This window comes from Melopsittacus undulatus, chromosome 1, assembly GCF_012275295.1.
Source record: "Melopsittacus undulatus isolate bMelUnd1 chromosome 1, bMelUnd1.mat.Z, whole genome shotgun sequence".
Lineage (NCBI taxonomy): Eukaryota > Metazoa > Chordata > Aves > Psittaciformes > Psittaculidae > Melopsittacus > Melopsittacus undulatus.
Genome location: NC_047527.1, coordinates 98404511 through 98426384, shown reverse-complemented (window position 1 = coordinate 98426384; position 21874 = coordinate 98404511). Strand labels below are relative to the sequence as shown.

The following is a 21874-nucleotide window of genomic DNA, read 5'->3' as shown; positions in this document are numbered from 1 at the left end:
TGAATTAAAAGCCTGTCTTCCCCTGGTTTGGAAAAGGAGATGGGACATTTTGTGGGGGGAGAAAGGTTTTTACACAAACCTGTTATTAGCAAAGGCCATCGGCAATCCTTTCTCAGAGTCCTAGGTGTTCCAGCTTGCTTCAAGATGGCTTGTTTTTATAGCAAATAAACCTATTTGCTAGGGAGAGGGGTTTATTTTTAGTTGAGAAGCTGTGTGTATTTACCTAAGGTACACGGGTTGTGCAACTGAGTTTATGGCATAATTGTCCCTAAAGGACCTATACCCAAGCCCAAGCTCCCTTTGGGCTTGCAGAAGCCGAGGATCTGCTCCTGGTTTTCTCTCCAGAGGCTCAAGCACCATCCCCTGATCACCCAGCCTGCCAGGATCTCCTCAGGGGTTCTGAGTAGCCTCAGGTGGCTTAGAAGTTAAGGGGGACAAAGGCATCCAGGGCACTCAGGATTTGCCATAAACACCCAGACCACTATAAACCCATATCTCCTCCTGCCCTTGCTATCTTGTTTCTGCTATTGTTTTTTGTTTTGGTTTGCTAGGTTTTTGGGGGGGGGGGAGGGGGATTTCCCTTCTCTTTCTTCCTGTTTCTCACTCAGTTCTTGTGGCTTTATGGTGTAGGGCCAGAACACTGGCCTAAAGTCTGTCATGCAAACATAAAACCATCCCTTGTTAGCATGCTCCCAGCACAGTTTTGGCCTGGGGCAGCTGTCACTTCTCCATTGGACACTTTGTGGGGGCCAGCATGGACCAGGAGACCTTTCAAGATAGCAGAACAGACAAGACTGTGAGGGGAAAGTTCAGATTCATGGCATCTGTGGTTCTAGGATGAATCAAAGAAGCACTGAACCCTACAGAGAGATGTCTTCTTCCATCCAACCTGTCTACCACCACTACCATTCAAGACAGAAGACTATGATGACTTTCAAGGGCTTGCAGCTCTTCACAGGTGGCTGCTTGCCAGTCACACTTGAATTAGAGCTAGCAAGAGATAGAAACTACCAACAGCTGGCCTATACCTGCAAAGGTTTATAGGTCAAGGACTTCCAATCCCATTAAGAAATGCCTACTAGGTGGCCATATAAGTCTTGCAATGCAAAGGAGGAACAGATCTCAGGAGCTTTCCCCTCTAAGGGCTGAGCATGCAAGGGGTGTTCTGCCCACTGAGCACTGTTACACAGACCAGCAAAGGTCTCTGAGTAGTATAAGTAGAACCTGTATCCATCCATCCATCCATCCATCCCTCTCTCCCTCCCTCTATCCCCTCCCTCTCCTTACCCTCCCCTCAGGCTGGTTAGCACACAAAACCCATACACACAGAGAAGTTCAGAGATGCATGCACTGGCACAGGACACACTGCACACAACTCCACTGTATGTCCCCAGCTACCCATGCAAATGCCCTTGGATGCATGAGGAACATCTTTTCCCAGAATAGACACATCCTCCCCCTAATTGTACAGCACAGGTCAACAACAATACACACCCTTCACTGCAGACATACCTACCTATACATATGTATATGCAGGTGCTCATACACACATGCTCTGACAGCCAAGTTTGCAATGCATCTGCAACACCAAATACCCCTATACAGAGCCACTGGTCCTCCAAGCCTCTCTTTCTCCCCTTCCTGTCCCAAAATGCTGGGTCATTTTTTTTGGTTGCTCCTCCCTGCCTGTTTCCAATCCCCAAAATGTCCTTCCCGTAATAGACTGACCACAATTGCACACCATATTCCAACTGTGGTCTCCCTGGTGCCTTGCACGGTGCCAGAATAAGTCGGGCTGATTTATATTCCATACCCCTAGATAAACACCTCAAGACCGTGTTTGCATTTATCCAGCTGCCAAGCAGCCTCACAGATGGTTTTAATGTGTTCTCCACATGTATGTACCACTTGCACAGAAATTGGAATTGAGTCTGGGGGAGAAAGAAAGGAGGGAGGAGGCAAGAGAAAAGTAGCAAGCAGGACAGAATAGCCTTCATTGCACCCTGGGGATGCAGTCTGAGCAGTGAGCAGGAATGGCCAAAAATATGCCTCTCCTTTCCTCTCTCTCCCACCAAAACAGCCTAAGATTTCTGACAAAGCTCAGGTGGGGAAGCAGAAATGAAGAAAAAGCAAAATAAGAGATGCATGTGTTGCACCACTTTCGGAAAGCACTCTGTGCCTGGCTTCAAAAGGCAAGTCCCACGGCAAAGGCACTAAACATAGCATTTGCTTACTCCATCCTGAATATCATATTGGCTTCTGATAATGACTACATTTCCATGCCCTGAGACTTCAACCCTCAGGGGTTAAGGAGAGTTGCACGGCATGTCTGTTCTAAAACTACAGTAATCTGTGCTGCTATAACTACTCTGTAGTATGGTGTTACTATAAGGCAGTATTCATGACAGTCTGAGCAATGGTGAGATGAATGGGTACCCTACAGTAGTAACCTTCAGACGCCTCAGGAACTGAGACACACACCCTGCCCGGAGAATTTTACAGTCTAGTCTTAGAAAATGTGCAAAGATGGTCTGTGATAAATGGCATGCCCATGCAGAGAAGTAAATCAGACTTTCTGACCTATATCTGATAGTTATATATCCTATTGCAATTCATATTAGAGGAACTTGCCACTCAGTGCATTTCAATGAGGCACTGAAAACTAGATCTACTTAGATGGTGAACTGACACCACATGCCTCATCTTCTCAGAGTGCTCATTTCATGGTGGTGATATGTCCTCTGCAGAGCTGGATGAGGAGGAGCTGTCTGGTGGTGACCTACATCCTTGCTCAAGCACAGCCCTGGGAAGAGAGTGGATGAAGGCAGCATTTAGCACCATCTCTCCCAACACATGTCCCTCAGACAGAAGTCTGTATTTTGTTGAGGGATTTGTTGCTGCCTGAACCCTTGGGGCTGCCTTCGGCTGAAGCTGAGGATTTGAACAAGCTGGATTGATGGGATGAGAAGTGAAAAACAATCTTATAGGAAATGCTTCAGGAAACTAGAGACCCTTATTGGTGCAGGGATATGGTGGTGGAAAATGAGGCTCAGCTCTGCATGGCTGAGTTTGTCTCGAGGAAGCCCTGAGCTGGGTGTCTCAAGGGATGAGTGCAGAATTACACTGGGAGGGCTGTTGGCATCTTTGTACCTGGGATGGAAGGACATAGTAACCTGGACTGGTTTAGAATTTCTTCTGCCCTTGGAAGTAATTGTCTCTGGTTTCTGAGACCTGGAGAAAAAGTAGATAACCAGCCTGAAAACTGAGATGGTTTTGGGAAGCACAAGTGACTGTGCTGATCATAAGACAGCAGCATATGCGATACTGAAGTCAGATGAAGATGCACTGACCTGCCCAAGCACAAGGATAGCAGAAAAAGCTGCAGGTGACATGGTGCTCTCCTCCTAGCCCCATTAATGCCACAGCTTCCCTTTGCTTTAATTATAACATTTAAAAATCACTGAGGGAAATGGAACTTACTGGCCTCATCACAAACATTACTCATCTGAAGGATACACACTTCTTTTAATTTCCAGTATAAGCTTTGTTCACTGCCAGTTTACATCTCTGGTTATTTTTGCATCCTTTCGCACTTCTGTAGCTCTTGTCCATTCATAGTGCTTACCAATAGGATGAGAAAAACCTTCTTTCTTGTTCTCTCTTGTTGGATTAAGCAGACAAAGACTTTTATTCTCCTCCAGGGCACCAAAAAATCTTTCCACCCTACCAGTCTTTCCAAAATGCTGGAAGACTTCTTTCCTTCCTTTCCAGCAAAGGAACTTAGGAGCTTTTCCCAGAGAGGTTATTTTGATTCACCAGTAGCAAGGACATCTTGGCACCTGTTAAACCTCTTCTAGCAGCTACTAAGGGATGAAAAAGCACAATAAGCCTTAAAAGACAAACCTTTAATTCCTACCTCAGCAGCTGACTTTTACCAACCTCATTTACCTGCCTGTGATAGGCTTGTAGTCAGGGACTGTGTTGGTCACCGATACTCACTTTCTCCGTGAGTACAACTGCTCTGTCTCCCTGAACTTGTATCAAACCATGGAGACAGAAGGGAGACACCAGGATGAGCCATCTGCAAAGCTTCTAGAAAAGAAAGAGTTCTTGCATCACTTCCGGCTACTCACACTGTCCAACAAAACTAATTTATTTATCACTAAAGTGGTCAGTCATGTCCTCTAAACAATGAGAAACTCTGGCGCAATTCCCACCTTCCCTGTCTCCATCCATGAGAATTATGGCTCTGAATTTAGAGGAGCTTCACCAGCATACATAAATGTCTGAGAAAACATTGCCTGAATGACTGATACACATCCAAGATGCTTGGGATGTGGGATATGTGTGAGATTTTCTTGTTTTCTTGGAAGTTTATGAATTCCTTCTGACTTACGTCTTCAGTGAATCCTACTGTTTCTTCCAAAGAAATAAATGTTTTGCATTCCCAGTTTGCTTAGAACATGTAGCTCTGTGTCCCAAACATGTAGCTCTGTGTCCCAAACCTACTCACCTGTATTAACCCAAACACTGTATTTGAACCTTCAAATTCTTTTTCACCTAAAAAAGACATTTTTGAGAGCTTTTCTATTGGCAGTTAGGATGAACTGGATCCCTTCTGGTTATCTATGCTTCTAAATACTGTGAAGTGTCCCAGAGAGACTGACTCATATTTAGCATGCCAAAAGCACTCTACTTGCAGGTGGTGCTTTTTTTTTTTTCTAATGACAGCTAATAAAAAAGGTTGTAAATTTTTTTAAATTTTATTTTAAAACATAGCCATCAGGAAAAATTGTCAGCTTTCAGATTTTTTTTATTGCTTTCCTGAAACTCCTCATCATTTTTCAGATTTCTTCTTGTAACTCAGTGTAGATTTCTTTTGGGAAATGACCTGGGAAAAGAAAAACAACAGAGAGAAGCCAAGTTGTTAGTACTGTTAATGTTTTTATAAACCAATAAAAAAATGTTGGAGGAAATATTTGGGAAAACAAACAAAAAGAAAAGTCTTGTTTGGATTCCAGCACAATACCAATGAAATATATGGTATTTTCTCTCATTTTATAAACAGCTCAGTTATTAAGTGACCTCTAGAGTGAGTAAAATAGGAGAAACTTGGAGGCAGAAGGTGCAGAATTTGGTCCCAGTAGTCTCAAGCTGGAAAAATTAATGATAAAGGTGGCTGGGTGGACCACATGGTGGACCACAGGAGACAGGGTGAGGGAGTAAGGAAGGGATGTTGGTAGTCATAAAATGATAGAATGGTTTGGGCTGGAAGGAACCTTAAAGTTCATATAGTTCCAACCCCATTGCCACAGGCAAGGACACCTTCCACTAATCCAGTTGCTCAAAGCCCTGTCGAGCCTGGCCTTGAATTGTTCCAGGGATGAGACACTTACCACCCTTGAGGCAACCTGTTCCAGTGCTTCACCACCCTCATTGTAAAAACTTTCTTCCTCATACCTAGTCTGAATAAATGCTCTTTTAGTTTGAAGCCATTACCCCTTGTCCTCTCAGAAGGTTGATGGTTTGTCTCCTTAGATGGAAAAATAGAGGTATTGGAGGAAGCAGTGAGAGAAGGACAGTGGGACTACTGCATGGGACAACAGGCGTGTACAGAGGGGAGAAAAAGCTTTTGGCTGTGTTAAAATCCAGGAAAGTGGATCAAACAGTCAGAAAGCATGTCTGGTCCAATATTTCCATTTTTTTAAATGTTTTCCAAGAGTTTCAATCAATCTAGAAACTTTTAAATTCTTTCTGCAACCAGGAGATCCAGAGGCACCTGGCTTGACCTGTTGATGTTCCCTCCAGCTTCCCCCTACTACAAAACAGTAGTTGGCAGTCCTTCCTTACCCAATTCCTCTCCCCTTGCCTTACCTATGGCACCCTAGATTGGCAAGAAACAGCCATACTGTGCCTAATTTTAAGTTATGTATGTGCCAGTTTGTTAGTCAATTGGCAAAGTTGGTTGCCAGGTGGCAGGTGCCAAATGCTCACCTGCTCTTTACTGATCATCTATCACCATGAAACTGGCAGACTAAGATGTCTTACCCCTCCTTCAAATTTGGCTGAAATGTGTTTTCCAAGCACAGAGTGGGGAGAGAGAGCCAGGGCATGGCAGAGAGATGAAGAGCAGACTACAGAGGCTTTTCTGTGTTGCAACAGTTCATGGTAACAATGACAGATTCATTTGCGTCTTTTCTTGGATATTTTCTGAAGATCAATTCCCACCAAATACTAATCAGGTTAAATGAATCAATTCCATGGGTCAATACACAGAGACAATAAAATATTTCAGATGCAGTGATAGTCAGCAAACCTGATTTTTTTTTCCCAATTTTTTGGGGGAAGCTGATGGCTTCCCAAAGTGTCCACATGATAAAACACCAGTCTAGAGGTGTCCTCTGCTTTTTGTAAGGATTGTGGGGATAAAACTACCCCAAAAGAAACAATTGTATATTCTGTTATCCAGAAAGCATTGTTTTCCTTTGAATGAGTCCATTTCAGATGTGTGTGTGTATGTTTACACTGTAAGGAGGGCGTACCCACCAGATACTTTTCCACATTAATATTTTCTGGACAAATATTGCAGTATGATACTAAATGAAACTACTTACAAGTGAAGGCTGACCTTTGTAAGCTGTTCTAAAAAGTGCAAGGTTTTTCTCTCAGCATTTCAGAGCATGACATTTTCTCCTCAGTGTTGTTTCTCCCTGGCATTCATTTTCAAGTTTACCTAAATCTATTTATTTGTAAAAAGGATTGGTTTTATTTTAGGTAAGGCCACTTTGAGTGCTAAATTAAATCTTCATTTACTTCCTTGTCTGAAAAAAAAACCAAACCTCAGAGACAATAACATTTTGTCCTAACCCAAATTCTGTGGGATACTTTTTTTTTCCTTTTTATTTTGATCCTTCCAGAGAACTGGAAAATAAATAAACCAGTTTTCACAGTGTAAGTAATCCTGAAACATAATGTGCCAAAGGGAAGGGCTTTCCTGGTTTCCATGAATAGGAAATCTAGTATTATTCTTCCTCTAATGTGACTGGAAGTGGAGCAAATGCAATAATCTTCTTCCTCTTTTTTATTAGAACAATACTGAGGAATTTAGCTCCCCTATCTTCACTCTCAGTTAAAGTTTTAGAAGATAGGCAGTGATTAGTTGGGTCCTCTTTATCAGTACTAAATTAAACATAAGAAATCAGCTGTTTAGAGTTTTTCTGTTGTTTTTCATAGCCTGAAATACCACCAAACTGAATTGATCACTGTCAGCTCTGACCCTAGAGGGTACAACACCAGCCAAAGGTCTTTAAAGCAATCCTGGATCCTTATTTAATCTTGTGAAAATACATTCATTATAAAGGATAAATTGCAGTTTGGTTGAAAGATTGCTAAGGCACTAGCTCTGATACTAATGAAACACATTGAGATCTTGGCCGTGCTTATCATTTCTTTTTAAGCCGAGCTCTTTTGCAGATAAGAGCGGTCTGTTTCATTTTATTTTGATTCATGTATAATTCCTCTCTGTCAGACACTTTATAGGCTGTTGATAAATTCCTTCATCAGCTGCCATGGGTATAGAGGGCAGATGTAGCTCTGAAACCAGACCTCAGGTATATTCACTGTTTTTTCCTCTTCACTTCAAATCCTCTACTGCAGCTGGGGTTTAATTGATAGGTGCAGCTAATGCAGGCCAACACAAAGGCATATGTAAACACCAGGTTAGGTCTGGGTGCATAGTCCTACCTGCCCATGTTGAATGTCTGCATCTGAATTGGAACTTGCTCCCTTTTGGCACTGGAATCTTATGGACGAAAAGCTGCAGAAATGGGTGGTTGACAAGCTGGAAGGATAAAAGAGGTGGAGAATGGGATTTGGAGTTCCCTCTTTTTAAAGCAATGTTGAAAATGAGGTCAAGTTCCACAGTTTTTATGATGCCTGGAGGATTTCTGAACACTTCTAAATGTGGCTATGTTCTGGCTTTGTCCCTTGCAGAAAGAATGAACAGACAATGAGGAAGATGAGACTGATGGAAGGGTGGGCACTCATCTTCCAGGGGAGTCTGTCTCCATCGCTGGTATCTCAGCTGCTTCAGAAACTGGTGGCAAATCCCATGGGCTGCAGAGCTCCTTGAAGACAGTCTTAGCTCACATAGGACATAACCTGGAGGCCTTGAATGATCAGCTAGTACCTCATTTGTGAAGAGAGAAGCAAAGCTTCTCAGCTTCTCATAATTATGGATCATTAAAAGACCTACTTGATTTTTTCTTAAGTTCTGGATAATTGCAAAATTACAATATGTACTTCTATACTTGCCAATTTTCAAAAAAAGAAAAAAGATTTGGGGAAAAAGGGCAGACATGGGGAAACTGGGAAAGCTCAGCCATGTCACCCTATGCTTGGCAGCACGCAACTTGTTAATTAGTGTGCATGCACTGCCAGCCAGTTAGCATGGGCACAGCTCCAAATCAATCAGTGCATGATTACACTGCATCTTGCACCATGAAATCATAGGAAAATAGAGGGACAATGGCAAAGTCATAAGCAAAAAGGCTGTCAGATGGGAAAGGATGCAAATCTTTACAAAACAGAAATTCCATTGTTTCACGCCTTATGAGGCAAGATAATGAAATATTCTCTATTTATAGTTAGAAATACTGCTACAAACACCTCTCTATAGATTCTTGCTAGTCTTAGTATTACTTAAAAGAACACCCAAATTCAGGCACATAAGCACATCTGAGAAAGCAGCAGAGCATTGGTATAGCATAACACCAGTTGGTGTAAATAATGAGTTAAAATTACAGCTGAATTTAGATTAATGGTATGTAGATATTAAATCACAGCCCTCCTACTCCCTGAACTGGTAGCTTTGAGCCTCACAGTAATGTAGCCACAGCATAATCCAGCTCCTTGCTAGTCTAGGCTCAGATATGTGCTGCCATATCAAGGCTATCCATAACCAAACTCACCTGGGTTTCTCCCTGTTTCCCATCAGTCTACATAGTTCTGACTGCTCAGGTCCTCTTGTCCTCCACTCTGCTCTCCTGTTCCATTTTCATTTCTTCCAGCCCACAAGTTAAAGCAGCTTTCTAAAATTATTGACCACTCTCATCAGATATTATTCCATAGAATCCTAGAATCCCAGGCTGGAAGGGATCATCTCATCCAACCTTTTGGCAAACCATGATCTAGACTGGATGGCCCAGCACCCTGTCCAACTGAATCTTAAAAGTGTCCAGTGCTGGGGAACCTGTCCTTCTGAAATAAAACTTGTGAGAAGTTGTACCTTCTGGAGCTAAACACTAAGAAGAAAATTGCACTGATGACTAAGAGCAGTGTTCTTGAACTGAGTGAAAGTATTGCCAGCTTTTTCAAGGACCGCCCTCTCCAAACAGCAGGACTCTGGAGGTCCAGTGACTCCTCTTTATCTTTGTGTCTCTTCCACAGATGGCTTCTGTCTTCCTGAGTGGGATGGTATCGTCTGCTGGCCTGAAGGTGTGCCAGGCAAAGTGGTGGCTATGCCATGTCCTGAGTACATCTATGACTTCAATCACAAAGGTATGTGTTGACCTTAGTATCAGCAAAGCCTGGTAAGCTGCAGCAATGGGAGGCCTGGGAATCAGAAAATTAAAAGTCCTCTTTAGCATCCCTGTGACACGGTGACTCCCTCCCAGTCAGGAGTAAAGACAGAGAAAGGGAAGTAAAGAAACAGCCATTATGGGTTTATGCTGAAAGAAAAGCTCTGTTTTAACCTAGACAATGACAAGTTTCCCACCTGCCCAACCCAGACTGCAATGGGGTCAGGCACTGATTGGAGTGTCTAATTAGGGTTATAAGCACCAATTGCAAGCTTACAACTTGGTAGTCTTGCAGCATTACAAATCTGTATTTGTTTGACGCTGCAAACTGCATACCAATAGAAACCTGCAAGATATTCTTCCAATTTATATTCCTCACGCGTTTGTTAATTCTAGCCCCTGATCTCTGCCCAGACCCCTATGGTGGGTTTCTGAGAACAACGCCAGTAACCAGAACATGTGAATTCTTCCCCATCTCACTTTCCCTCAGGCAGCACATTTCTTGGCTTGCTTGTGGTGCCGCAAAGTCTGTGCATGTTTTCAGAAGCAATTGAAGTACACTCGCTCCTCAGTGTATTTTCAAAGCTAAAGCATTCTCTTTTCTCAGGGAAAGCTGTGCACCCAAAGGCTGAAAAAATAGGGAATTAAGATGATATGTTCCCACAGAGCACTGATGCTCTTTTCAGAAAACAAGTAATGGTATTCCAGTGCACCACAGTTGCTCATAGTCTGGCCTGACTTTACTAGAAGGGTCTGTGAGCTGAGCCAGCTTAACCCCTGGCTGATGACCTCTCACAGGGGCACTGAACATGCACTTCACCTTTGAGGCCAGGAGAAACAGGCAATCCATCCTTTTTCTCTTCACAATCCAACATGACATAGATTCCCCACTGCACTGATATCCACTGGCCAAGTCAGCTAGTGTGGGAGTCAGATTAATACTGACAGATGAAGGTGCAGAGGTCTCTGTGAGCTCTCTCTGTAGTCACAGGACAGACAGATCTGTTGACAGGTTTCATGCCCGTTAACTGTAATGTGTAACTTCTTACACACAGTTCATGAAATGATACCCAGCAGCCCAAAACTCTGCACATGGATGCTTTCATCTGCCAACTGAAACCTAGGATGAAACTTTGCCCTCTCTTCTTTCTTCGTCATCATGTGGAGGGTAGCCATATTAAAATTGACCTTGAGATGCACTGAATATGTAAAAAAGAGAGCAGCATACTATAGTTTACTGCTTATTTTCATAGGGAGAGCTGCAACTCTGAGGATGATTTTGTGCCTTGGGACTTTTTAAAACATCTCTCCTTGGTTTGTAGACTCTATATCTTAACCTAAACTAAGTGCAACTTTTTGTTAGCTCCCTGGTGTTTCTCAGCTAGAAAATTGATAAAGTTGCCAAGGAGATGGAAACTGTGTTCTTGCAGCTGAGCTTCAAAGCAGGCAGGAGGCATCAAGGTTGATAAGAACCACCACTGGAAGAAGCTTTTCCTGCTCTACCAGATCTAGTCCTGTTTACTCTGTTTCTCATTTCTCTCCCAAAGGCCATGCTTATCGCCGGTGTGACCTGAACGGGAGCTGGGAGCTGGTCCCAGGCAACAACCGCACCTGGGCAAACTACAGTGAATGTGCCAAGTTTCTCACCAATGAGACGAGGGAAAGGGTAGGCAATTGCATTTGTGCATGGAGCATGAAGTGTTGGCCTCATCCATGGCTAACACTAGGAGCATTTTCTTATTTAAAACCCTTGATGAGCTATAGTTTGCTGCCTCCTCTTGGAAACTATGTCTGAGCTTGCCAAAGCCACATCTTTGTTTTGATGTGGAATTATTAGAACTTGAAATTGTCCTCAAAGCCAGAAAGGGTTCTTCCACCTGCCATGATCCCATTTGTAAAGAGATCTTGGGGAAACTTGAAACAAGCTCAGGGACACTAAGAAGTGGCTGGAGCTTGTTCCATGCACTGTGACTTCCTCTTCCCCACCAGGCAATAATTTGGCTACCAGGTTGTTACCAATAATTCCGATGTTTATGTGCTTGTCTGTGCTAGGAGATGTACAAACACAGACAAAAATGGTATCAATCAAACCGGTAGCAATCCTGTTTCTGTAGGTGATTAACAGAAAACCTCTTGGTTGAGAGGTATAAATGAAGGATCAGAAGTTTCTGCGTAGTCTGTTCAGTGGAGATGGGTAGCGACACAATCTTTTGCTAAAGCAAATTAACATATAAGAATGGATCTTGATCTAATTCTGGTGTAGTCACAATTTTGAAACAGAGACACCAGTCCAAAGTTAGAGAAAGGATTCCTAGCACATGGAGAAAAAAAAAGAAGGGGAGGAGGGGCAAGGAGGTATTGCCTATCAATACATCAGATCTATGTCCCTTATTTCTACACAAATTCAGGTCATTGGCAAAATAGTAGCTGGGAGAAATTTCCTATCTCTCTGTCTGTTTCTGAGCCCAGCTGGGACTCTGTGATACTACTGAATGCCTCCCAAGCTGGGTACATCACAGGAGTAATTCCATGCTAATGTGACAGCAAAACTGTCAGTGGAGTCACCTAAGAGGATGTGACCTTCTCATTTCTCAAAGAAAGAGATTTCTACCCACATGAGGTTGCTGCTCTGTTTCTGTATTTTGCAAAGAATTTAGCAGAAACCTTTGTTTTCTCATGGTACTTGGAAGATGTCCTCCTTGGATATGGCATTAGGGAGTGATCATTTGCAGCACAAGTTATTTTCAGACAGTGAAAGATAAAGATCCAACCACAAGCTTCACAGTGGGGAGCAGGCTTGAGGATGATACACAGTCCCTTTGGGAGAATGTTCTTAATTTTAAATCCAACCACAGCGTAGGGTTTTTTTTTGCCTTTTTTTTTCTCAGCAGTGAAGCAACATATGAATGAAGCTGTTTAGTGAGGAAAGATGTTATTTGAACATCTACATGCTTTATATCACACAGTCAAGTAACAGACAAGGTTGTGTACACCAGGTACTACTCCAGCTACTTAACAGCAAAGCATGTTGTCTCAGTGCCAGACAACATTGACATTTAGATCAAGTTTTCTGGGACTTACATTTTCCCAGTCCATACAGTGAAAACAACTATTTTAGCCCCAAGAGATTTCTGAGAAGTTTCTGGAGTAGGTGTTGGAGTCATTAAAATCTTGCTCCCACTAAGAGCTTTAGATATGGACCTATTGGAGAGGGTCTAGAGGAGGGCCACAAAAATGGTCAGAAGGCTGGAGCATGTCTCCTATAAGAAAAGGCAGAGAGGGTGGGAATTGTTCAGCTTGGAGAAGAGAAGGCTCTGAGGACCTGTTGCAATAGGATGAGGGGTAATGCTTTTAAACTATGTCCTGGGTTTAGCAGTAGCAGTTGATTTTTCTCCTTCTTAGCAGCTGGAACAGTGCTGTTTTGACTTTCAGCCTGGGAACAGTGCTGATAACACCGATGGTTTTAGTTGTTGCTCAGTAATGTTTACTCTGATCAAGGACTTTGTGAGTCTTATGCTCTGCCAGGGAGGAGGGGAAGGTGGGAGGAAGCAGAGACAGGACACCTGACCCAGGCTAGCCAAAGAGGTATTCCATACCATAGCACGTCATGCCCAGGATGTAACTGAGAGTTACCCGGAAGGGCTAGTGCTCTGGGGGGTTGGAGGAGGTATCGGTCAGTGCTCGGTCTGGTTGGGTGGGGCGAGTTATCGGTCGGCGGGTGGTGAGGTGTTGTATTCTGTTCTCTTCCCTTGTTATTTCCCTTATCATTATTATTATTGGTGGCAGCAGTAGTGATTTGTGTTATACCTTAATTACTAAACTGTTCTTATCTCAACCTGTGGGAGTTGCATCCTTTTGATTCTCCTCCCCATCCCTCCACGAGCAGGGAGAGGATAAGGGGAGGGTGGGTGAGAGAGAGACTGCATGATTTATGGCTGACTGGGTTTAAACCACGACAAACTAGAAGAGGGAAAATTCAGGCTGGATGTGAGGAAGAAATTTTCTACGTCGAGGGTGGTAAAATACTGTCACAGGTTGCCCAGAGAGGTGGTAGATGTGCAATCCCTGGAGATATTCAAGGCCAGGCTGGATGTGATTCTGAGCAACCTGATCTAGTTGAAGATGTCCCTGCTCATTGTAGAGGTGTGGGACTAGATGACCTTTGAAGGTCCCTTCCAATCCAAACTATCCTACGATTCTGTGATTCTAAGTTACACAACTTCTTGAACTCTCCGAAGTAATTGTCTCCCCTGTTCAACCCCTCTCAGACATGTCCTGAGGTGGGAGTTTTCTGCTGCAGACTTCATCCAAGCAACTCTCCTAGATCTCCCTTAGGGAAAAGAGATCCATTCTTTTAAACATCCCATGCTGGCAACTAGGACTTTGTCAAGGTAAAACTGCAGGAGAAGGGCACAGGGAAGAAGAGAGCTGTGCATTTTTTACTAGTACAAGGAGGAAATAAAGACCACAACCCCCAGGCTGGTAAAAAGGGCTGAAAGCAGTCTGTTGTCCTGGGTTTCATGTACCTGTCTCTGTCTGTGTCCCCTGAGTGGTCACTGCACAGATAAGGAACGTGGACTGTGCTTCCTAATGGACAGATATTTGATGAAGTGTCATGGTGCAGGAAACTGCATTTTTACACTCAACATCTGCACTTACTTGGAAAATTACTGCTTCTCATAGAATTGTACAATGGTTCAGGTTGGAAGGGACCTTAAAGCTCATCCAGTTCTAAACCACCATTCCATGGTCAGGGACACTTTCCACTAGATTAGGTTTCTCCAAGCCCCATCCAACCTGGCCTTCAACACTGCCAGGGATGGGGCAGCCACAGCTTCTCTGGGCAACCTGTGCCAGGGCCTCACCACCCTCACAGGGAAGAATTTCTTCCTCAGATCTCATCTAAATCTTCCCTCTGTCAGGTTCCTTGTCTTGTCCCTACCTGTCCTTGTCAAAAGCCCCTCTTCCAGCTTTCTTGTAGGCCCCTTAAGGCACTGGAAGCTGCTCTAAGATGTGCAAAGAGCCCTCTCTTCTCCAGGCTGAACAAGCCCAGCTCTCTCAGCATAGGAAAGATGCTCCAGCCCTCAGAGCATCTTTGTGGCTTCCTCTGGACTCGCTTCAACAGGTCTACATCCTTCTTGTGCTTCCCCAGTTTTGGAATTATACCTTGATTAACAAATGTTTTCCAACAGCATATATTACTCACTATGATAATCATTATTAACCTTGCAAGATGTTGCTTTCCTCAGTCCAGCCCTGCACTGATCTCATAGGGATATAGCTGCATGTGGTCATGTAGTTGCCTTGTTTTACCATACAGGTGGCTTCATTTTAGTAACAAGTGAAGCAATGCATACACGCTGTGGGTCTCTTGGGGGTCCTGGTATGAAAAGCACTCTGGAAATAAAACAAAAAGAAAATGAATAACCATCTTTTATTTCTCATTTGGGTGATGTCTTCCAGAGAGCAAGGAAGGCCTCTTGTCTTTCACACCCAAGAGTGGCTCTGAAGCACTGGTATTAATAAACCTTTCTTTGATTATTTTTCTTTTTGAAGTAAATATGTTAAGAGATGTCAGAATTGGGGAATTTGGCAAGATAGACTAGTCGTCTTTAGAGAGAGATTGTTTTCTATTATTATGTCTTCCCCTGGGGAACAACATCTTTGCATCACTAGTAACAGCTGCATTTAACCAACGTTATGAAAGGAGATTGTGGGCTGACTCCCAAGTAGGACAGCATCTGAACAGATGCAACCAGACGAACTTGTAAGAAACTATGCATTAGAAAGCGTTAGGAAAAATGTCTGTCTGTTACTAGATATATATATCTGCATTACTATCCCTAGAAATAGGCCTATATTTATAGATAGGCATATGTACAGATACACACACTTAAATAAACACCCACGTCCATGCACACACGCACACATATATATGTCTATGTATGTTTGTTTAAGTGTGTAGTGTTCCCATTTTAGCCACTGTGGGATAACTGTAAGATTCACCAAAGCAGCAACCACAGGGCCTCAGAGAAAGTTTGCATCTTTTGCTACCTTTTCCTAAACCATATGAGTAGGATTATTTCACACGGAGCAGCATGGAAACTGTTTTCTGAAATTAGCAAAGTATGCTAAAGCCATCAGAGTCAGGAGAATTAACAGCTCATAACTGCCCAGTGAGCAATTGCTCTTGGGTTGTTTTCTAAGGGAAAATTAGCACTGCTAAAGGACGCTGGATTGACAGCACTGAAGATTGATGTCCTCTCTTTAGCCAGGAAAGCAGGTAGGTTGCAGCTAGCTATTGAAGTGTGATTCCCCAAATACCTTGCAGATAGTGTTAATCTTGATGCAAACAACCATGTCCCCCTCATGGTCTGTAGAAGGCAATTGTTTAGCAAGGATTAGTAAGAAGCTTTGTGGAAAGATGTCTTAGCAGCATGTCATGGGAAGACAAGACAGTTTTCTTTGCATCTTTGGGGAGTGCTGAAAGCCACCACTACACCACAGTCTGTATATACTCTACCATATTCTTCTTTTAAGATAACACTTCAACAGTGAAGCAGAGATGGTGGAAAATCTTGCTCTCCAACTACTGCAGGAGACATGTATGGGCATCCCCCATCCTAAATATACCCTGTATCTTCAGCAAGTCTCCCTGCTCTGAACAGATGAGAGATCTATGGCTTCCCACCCCAGCACCCTGATCAGCCTTTATTTTCCATCAGTGTTTAAAGAGAGAGGGTGGGACAAAAGAAGGAAAGGGAATGTATTGGCCAGTGTTCACTCTTTGAGGAAGGTGGTGTGGTTAAAAACCAGCTGTTTATCTGTCTCCTGTGTGTTTCACATTGCTGAACCGCAAGCTGCTGAATGCTGGGAGAGGTATACAGCTATACAGCACCGCTACGTAACCACCAGATGACAGACACATAGGTGTGTGTGTATATATATATTCTATATATATTCTGTATTTGATCTGTACTTAAGCATCTGTTCATGGGCATGTAGAAGACAGGGAGCACAGATAAAATGACCTAGGATCTAGCCCAGATTATCCATTTGCTTACAGCCTTCATAGGTTCCCTTAAAAACGGGAGGGCTACCTGTGTTCTTAGAGTTCCTCAATCTTTGCATAAAACACAGCACACATGGAAAGTTCTGGTGCCCACCTGTCATGACAAAGCAGCTTTGAGGCAATTTCTCTCCAAAACCCGTAGTAACACTTAGACTACAGCCCCCTTCCACACATCCCAGCCAGCGGCAGCACCTTTTAGCATGGTGTATTTTATCATCACCTTTTCAGACATTACAGGCATATTTCACTCAATAAGCAGAAATTTCCTTCATTTCCCATATCCCCCAAAACAACACTAATGCCAAACATGGGTTTTTTTTAGGCAAGTCAAACCCAGCCTGTTTTCAAGGATGAGCTTAAGGGCAAACGTGACCTACATCTCCTGAAATCATGGGGAAAGGAAATAAAAGCCAGCAACTTGGGAGGTTAGCTCAGCTTGGAAACCACCAGCCTAGCAAGATGGACCATCCTAAGATCTAATCTCACTGCAGCAATCCTGTCTTCATCTGCTACTGCTTGTTTAGATCATGGTGGGTTTACTGCTTCTAGGGAAATCAGAAAGGCCTCAAGACTCCATGGCATGTCAAACACAATGGGAAAGGCACAGCATGTTGCAGGGCTGCTTTATCTAAACTCCGTTGTTCAAACCAAAAATCTTCTATGTTTGGCCTTTGTTCTTGGAGCTCTCTGGGGTCCTTTTAAAAGCAAACAATTTTGTGTAGCCTCAAACTGATGGCATAAAACTTGTTTACATAGTTTATACTGAGTTATACAGATGAAATGCCATCAGTGTCATACATCTGCACCATGAAAGATGGGCAGATGTTTTAAGTATGTGTAGGAATAAAAAAAAATGCATCTTCAAGATGTGCTAATTTTTGCAAGCAGCCCTGTAATTCACTCCTTATATCATGCCTATACTTTTAGTCTAGAGGCTTTGGAAATCACTGACTGTTTTATGCCTTTTGCAAAATACCCCTTCTCTCTGCAATTTAGCTTTTTTTTTTTTAATCATGTCTATTGTAAAAAAAAAAAAGGCAAGAAAAGCAATGAATAAAGCTACTGACAGAGTCTTTCTGGCATTGCTTATCATTCAAAGCAGTAAAATGCTTCCCCTGTTAATTTCAAACATGTCATTAGCAACATCTGAATCAGCAGCTTTGTAAAACTTTGCAGATACTTGATCTGGAAAGCCCTTACATATGCTTCCATCCTTATATATTGCTAATCCCACCCTTCAGTATAGCCTGCCAACCCCTCAAAAGACCACTGGATCCATTTCAGCTTCACAACATAAATGTTGCAGAATCTTGCTTTTGTCTAACAAAGGGGAAAGGAAAAGGATGAAAGGAGAAAGCAGGATACAGGGCACAGTTCAGTGATACTCAAAATGGAGTTTGCCACCAGTCATCTAGAAAATATGTCTCAGTCACCCATGTCCCTCTCTGTGCCACTCAAAGGAAACAGGACATATGAAGAGCAAAGCCCTGAAGTTTTCAGACAGATGTTGAAACAGAGGTGACTTTTATGCCCAGAGTTAAGTGCGGTGTCCTAGGGTGTATAAGACAATCACAGGAGAACTGCAGATACCACATGGAACCTAGAGGAAACCCATTCCCTTATGTAAAAGCTGCTTGAAGCCAGACAGGACACTTGGGTGTCTAAAATGACATGTGTAAAGACAAATTAATTAAGTCCTAAGTGTTGCAAGACCTCTTATCTGAGACTCAAATGGATGTGACTTGCTGTATAAATGTAAACACCTCTATTTGAGTTAGCCATTCCGGACAATGCTTGTGACAACCCAGCCAGTACAGCTGATGGCTGAGGGCACCATCCTCTTGTTAAAATAGAAGCACCTCTTTCTTACAGCTGCTGGGCCCTTCGGTGGCCAACTCTGATGGAGCCATCAACATCATAGACACCTAAATTAGAGGACGACATCCGCTTTGATAAGCTCATATAACCATACTAGAATTTGAGGGAGCAGAAATACCATTCACACAGAAGGTCCTACACCTGGTTGCAACGGAAGAGTAAAAGCATAGCCATGGTTTCTCAATGGACAGGGCCTCAAAAGTCCTGTGCCTGGTGCTCTGATGTAGCTTTGACCTGTCCTGCAGCAGAAAGCGGTTTTCTTTTGGATTCAGCTCAATGCAAATTATCTCCTTATTGGTGGAAGTGGGCAAATTAGGAGTCAGATTAAGCCCCAAGCACAGTATGAAAATGTAACAGCCAACTACTCTGAGGGTCACACACCTGGAAGATGTCCAAACCTCAGGGAGTGGAGAATGCAAGGATCCTTGTGGGAGGGGACCACATCCAGCACATGGATGCCCACGGTGGCTAGGTTTTGTTTATTTTGTTTTTTCCATGCATCTCTGAGCTCGTGCAGAAGCCACCTTCAGCTCTGTATCGGTTTCCTATTCTCCTAAAGCTGCCAGGCTGTTGTGAAGTTTCTACCCTGAGGTCAGGCTGGTGGAAAGCTGAGAGGCAAAGGGGAGCAGAGAGCAAGTCTTCCACCAAACCAAGAGGGAGGAGGGAAAGGGAGATCTTGTTACAGGTCAATACAGGTGAAACAGCACTTAATATTTTTTGCAGTTTGGTTTACTGTGAGTCTCTGAGTTATGGCTGGATCGAGATTGGGAAGGCAGGACCAGGTGAGCTAGCCCACTGCAGGAAGATCATTTCACCTGGCTATATAAGACAGATGGCTGTGGTTTGGTGGAGCTTTGTGATGTGTGACCAGAGGGGATGAGGGCAATGAGGTGCCCTGAGAATGCACAGTGCCTGAGGGCACCACAGAGCATGACCTAGAGAGGATACATGGTGCATGACTTGATCAGAAGTCACTTTTCCAACCCCAAAACCAGCTCAGCCACGACAAGGGACCTCATCCTGCCCAACATCCTTCAGGATCAACCACAACTAGCTCAGCCTTGTGAAGGGAAGGTTTTCAGAGCACTCCTTTGCAAGCTCTGTTGGCAGGGGAAGTGGACAAGTTGGGTACTCCTTTGGGAGATGGCAAGTGGAATAAGCACAGGAAAAATTTAAGAAACAGGAAGAAAGACGACGGGGATCAGATCTATCACACAATTTTCCCACACCTTCCCCATATTATGTTGTTCCCAATGTTGTATTATGCTCTCTTTATAAGAGCAAGTAGTGGTAGGACAAGGAGGAATGGCTTTAAAATGACAGAGGGGAGACTGAGATGAGATCTGAGGAAGAAGTTCTTCCCTGTGAGGGTGGTGAGGCCCTGGCACAAGTTGCCCAGAGAAGTTGTGGCTGCCCCATCCCTGGCAGTGTTCAAGGCCAGGTTGGATGGGGGTTGGAGCAATGGCAGGGGGTTGCAACTGGATGAGCTTTAAGGTCCCAACTCAAAGCATTCTATGTTTTTTTTTTTTCCAGGATTTATCCCAGCAGGGCATGGGATGGGGTGGGGATAGGGCAACTTTCAAGGACACCAGTTTTGAAACGATGTTCCATAACCTTGATTTTGTATTGTAGGTGTTACAGTATTTTGCTGATAATCTCAGCCCCTGACATCATAGGTATTGAGGTTTTGTCCAAGGTTTTCTTTAGCTTTTTCTCAGCTTTTCTTTTTTTCAGTGCACATTTGTCAGCAGTTGAAAAAGTGAAAGATTACTGCAGGAGTCAATCAGAAGATTTGGTTAAAGTATCAAACTTTTTAACCCGGGGTCTCATGGTGTGGCAAGGCTGGATTTTTGCAGGGTGGGTTGCTTCTTCCAAAAGATCTGCAGATGACCATTGATGCTCAGCCTATCTTCAGGGTGGATTTATAAGATAAATCAAGCAGAGCTCCTGCTGTGGCAGGATGCTCTAGTAAGTAGTGTGCTGTCCTGAGACTATGGTGGTCCAGGTTGTGCCCATGGCTTGACCATGTATGACCTTTGTGGTCTTCTGTGTATTATTTAAATTGCCATCCATCTCAACTCCAAAAGAGAGTGTTCTCAGACCATGGAGGTGGTTGTTTCAGCTGGCAGATGACTCAATATTTTGTTACCTGGAGGACCTTTCCTGATTCAGCATTGTGGTTTCCACCAAGCTGGGACCTCCCTTGTGCTAGGAGATGAATGAGACCTGGAATTCTCTTTAGAGAGTTGTGGTGGCTTTTTTTTTTCCTCCTGGGTAAATTCGAGTCTCACCATTCCTGAGGATGAACGCTCCTAGGAACTAGCAAGCATGAGCTGCCCTCCAAGGAGCTGCCCTACGCAACCTTTCAGAGAACCTCAACCTTTTGCTTCTGAGCCTTTCCCAAGGACCTATGCCCCTCATCCAAAAAATCACATTCCTTGAAGGCTCCCCATCATGACACAGGGTAAGATTTGTGGCATCTATCTATCTATGCAAGCAGGCACACCAGCATGCATGCCTGCATGCATGTGTATGTCTTGGCAGTTCTGACTCAATATCCTTTCAAAAAGAGGCCCTGTGGTTAATCAGAGGAATTAACCACAGCCTCTGAAAACGTCCTGCCAGCCAATCGGCAGGCCCTCCCCAAGACCATTGCTGCTACAACGGTGTCATTGTCCGATGGGAACATGGATCTTTCTGGTTAAATTTCTGAATGGGTCTCAGGGGCGCTTTTGTTCATCTGGGCATAGTAACACCTCACAACTAATGAACTGCAAAGAATCCTAAACCTGGAGTAGGATTTTTTATTTTATTTTAAATTTTCATCATTTTCCAGTTCAACAAGGATTCCTGCTTGGCAGTGGCAATGGCTTAGAAGGGAAGGAGCTTTTTTTTCTTTTTCCCCTAAAGCTCTCAAATCTGCTTACAGTGGCTTTTTAGTGCCTGCTGCCTGCACAGATATATAGAAATATATATAGAAATACACACGCACTAGGTTAATATTGCCAAGTGCACCACTCTACCAATGGAAACCGCAAAGAAACATTCACATATCTGGGGATTCTGATGTAATAGGGCTGAGGTTTCACATTCCAGGACAGCATTTCTAGCTTCAAATAAAAATCAGAGCTGTCATTCACAGCTCAGCATTACTAATGTTATTGTAACCCAGTGGGTGGGGTGAGGGAAAAGCAGGAGGAGGCAGGGGAAGAGGAAGCAAAGAGAAAGATGCTGAATTTGTTGGTTTCTTTGGGTTTTATTCCTAATTTCAGATGATGAAAGGCAGTACAAGCTAGGATGGTGGCAGATGTTTTAACCCTTTTCAGGCAGATTTCAGTAATCCCTG

At 43.5% G+C, this 21874-nt stretch overlaps 1 protein-coding gene across 1 annotated transcript in view; it reads left to right on the top strand.

Moving 5' to 3' along the window:
* Positions 1–21874, top strand: part of PTH1R (parathyroid hormone 1 receptor) — a 109981-nt gene that overhangs the window by 66816 nt on the left and 21291 nt on the right. The window contains exons 3-4 of the mRNA XM_005143973.3: positions 9448–9558; positions 11126–11244. Coding sequence (XP_005144030.1) covers positions 9448–9558; positions 11126–11244 — 230 coding nt within the window. The remainder of the gene's footprint in view (positions 1–9447; positions 9559–11125; positions 11245–21874) is intronic.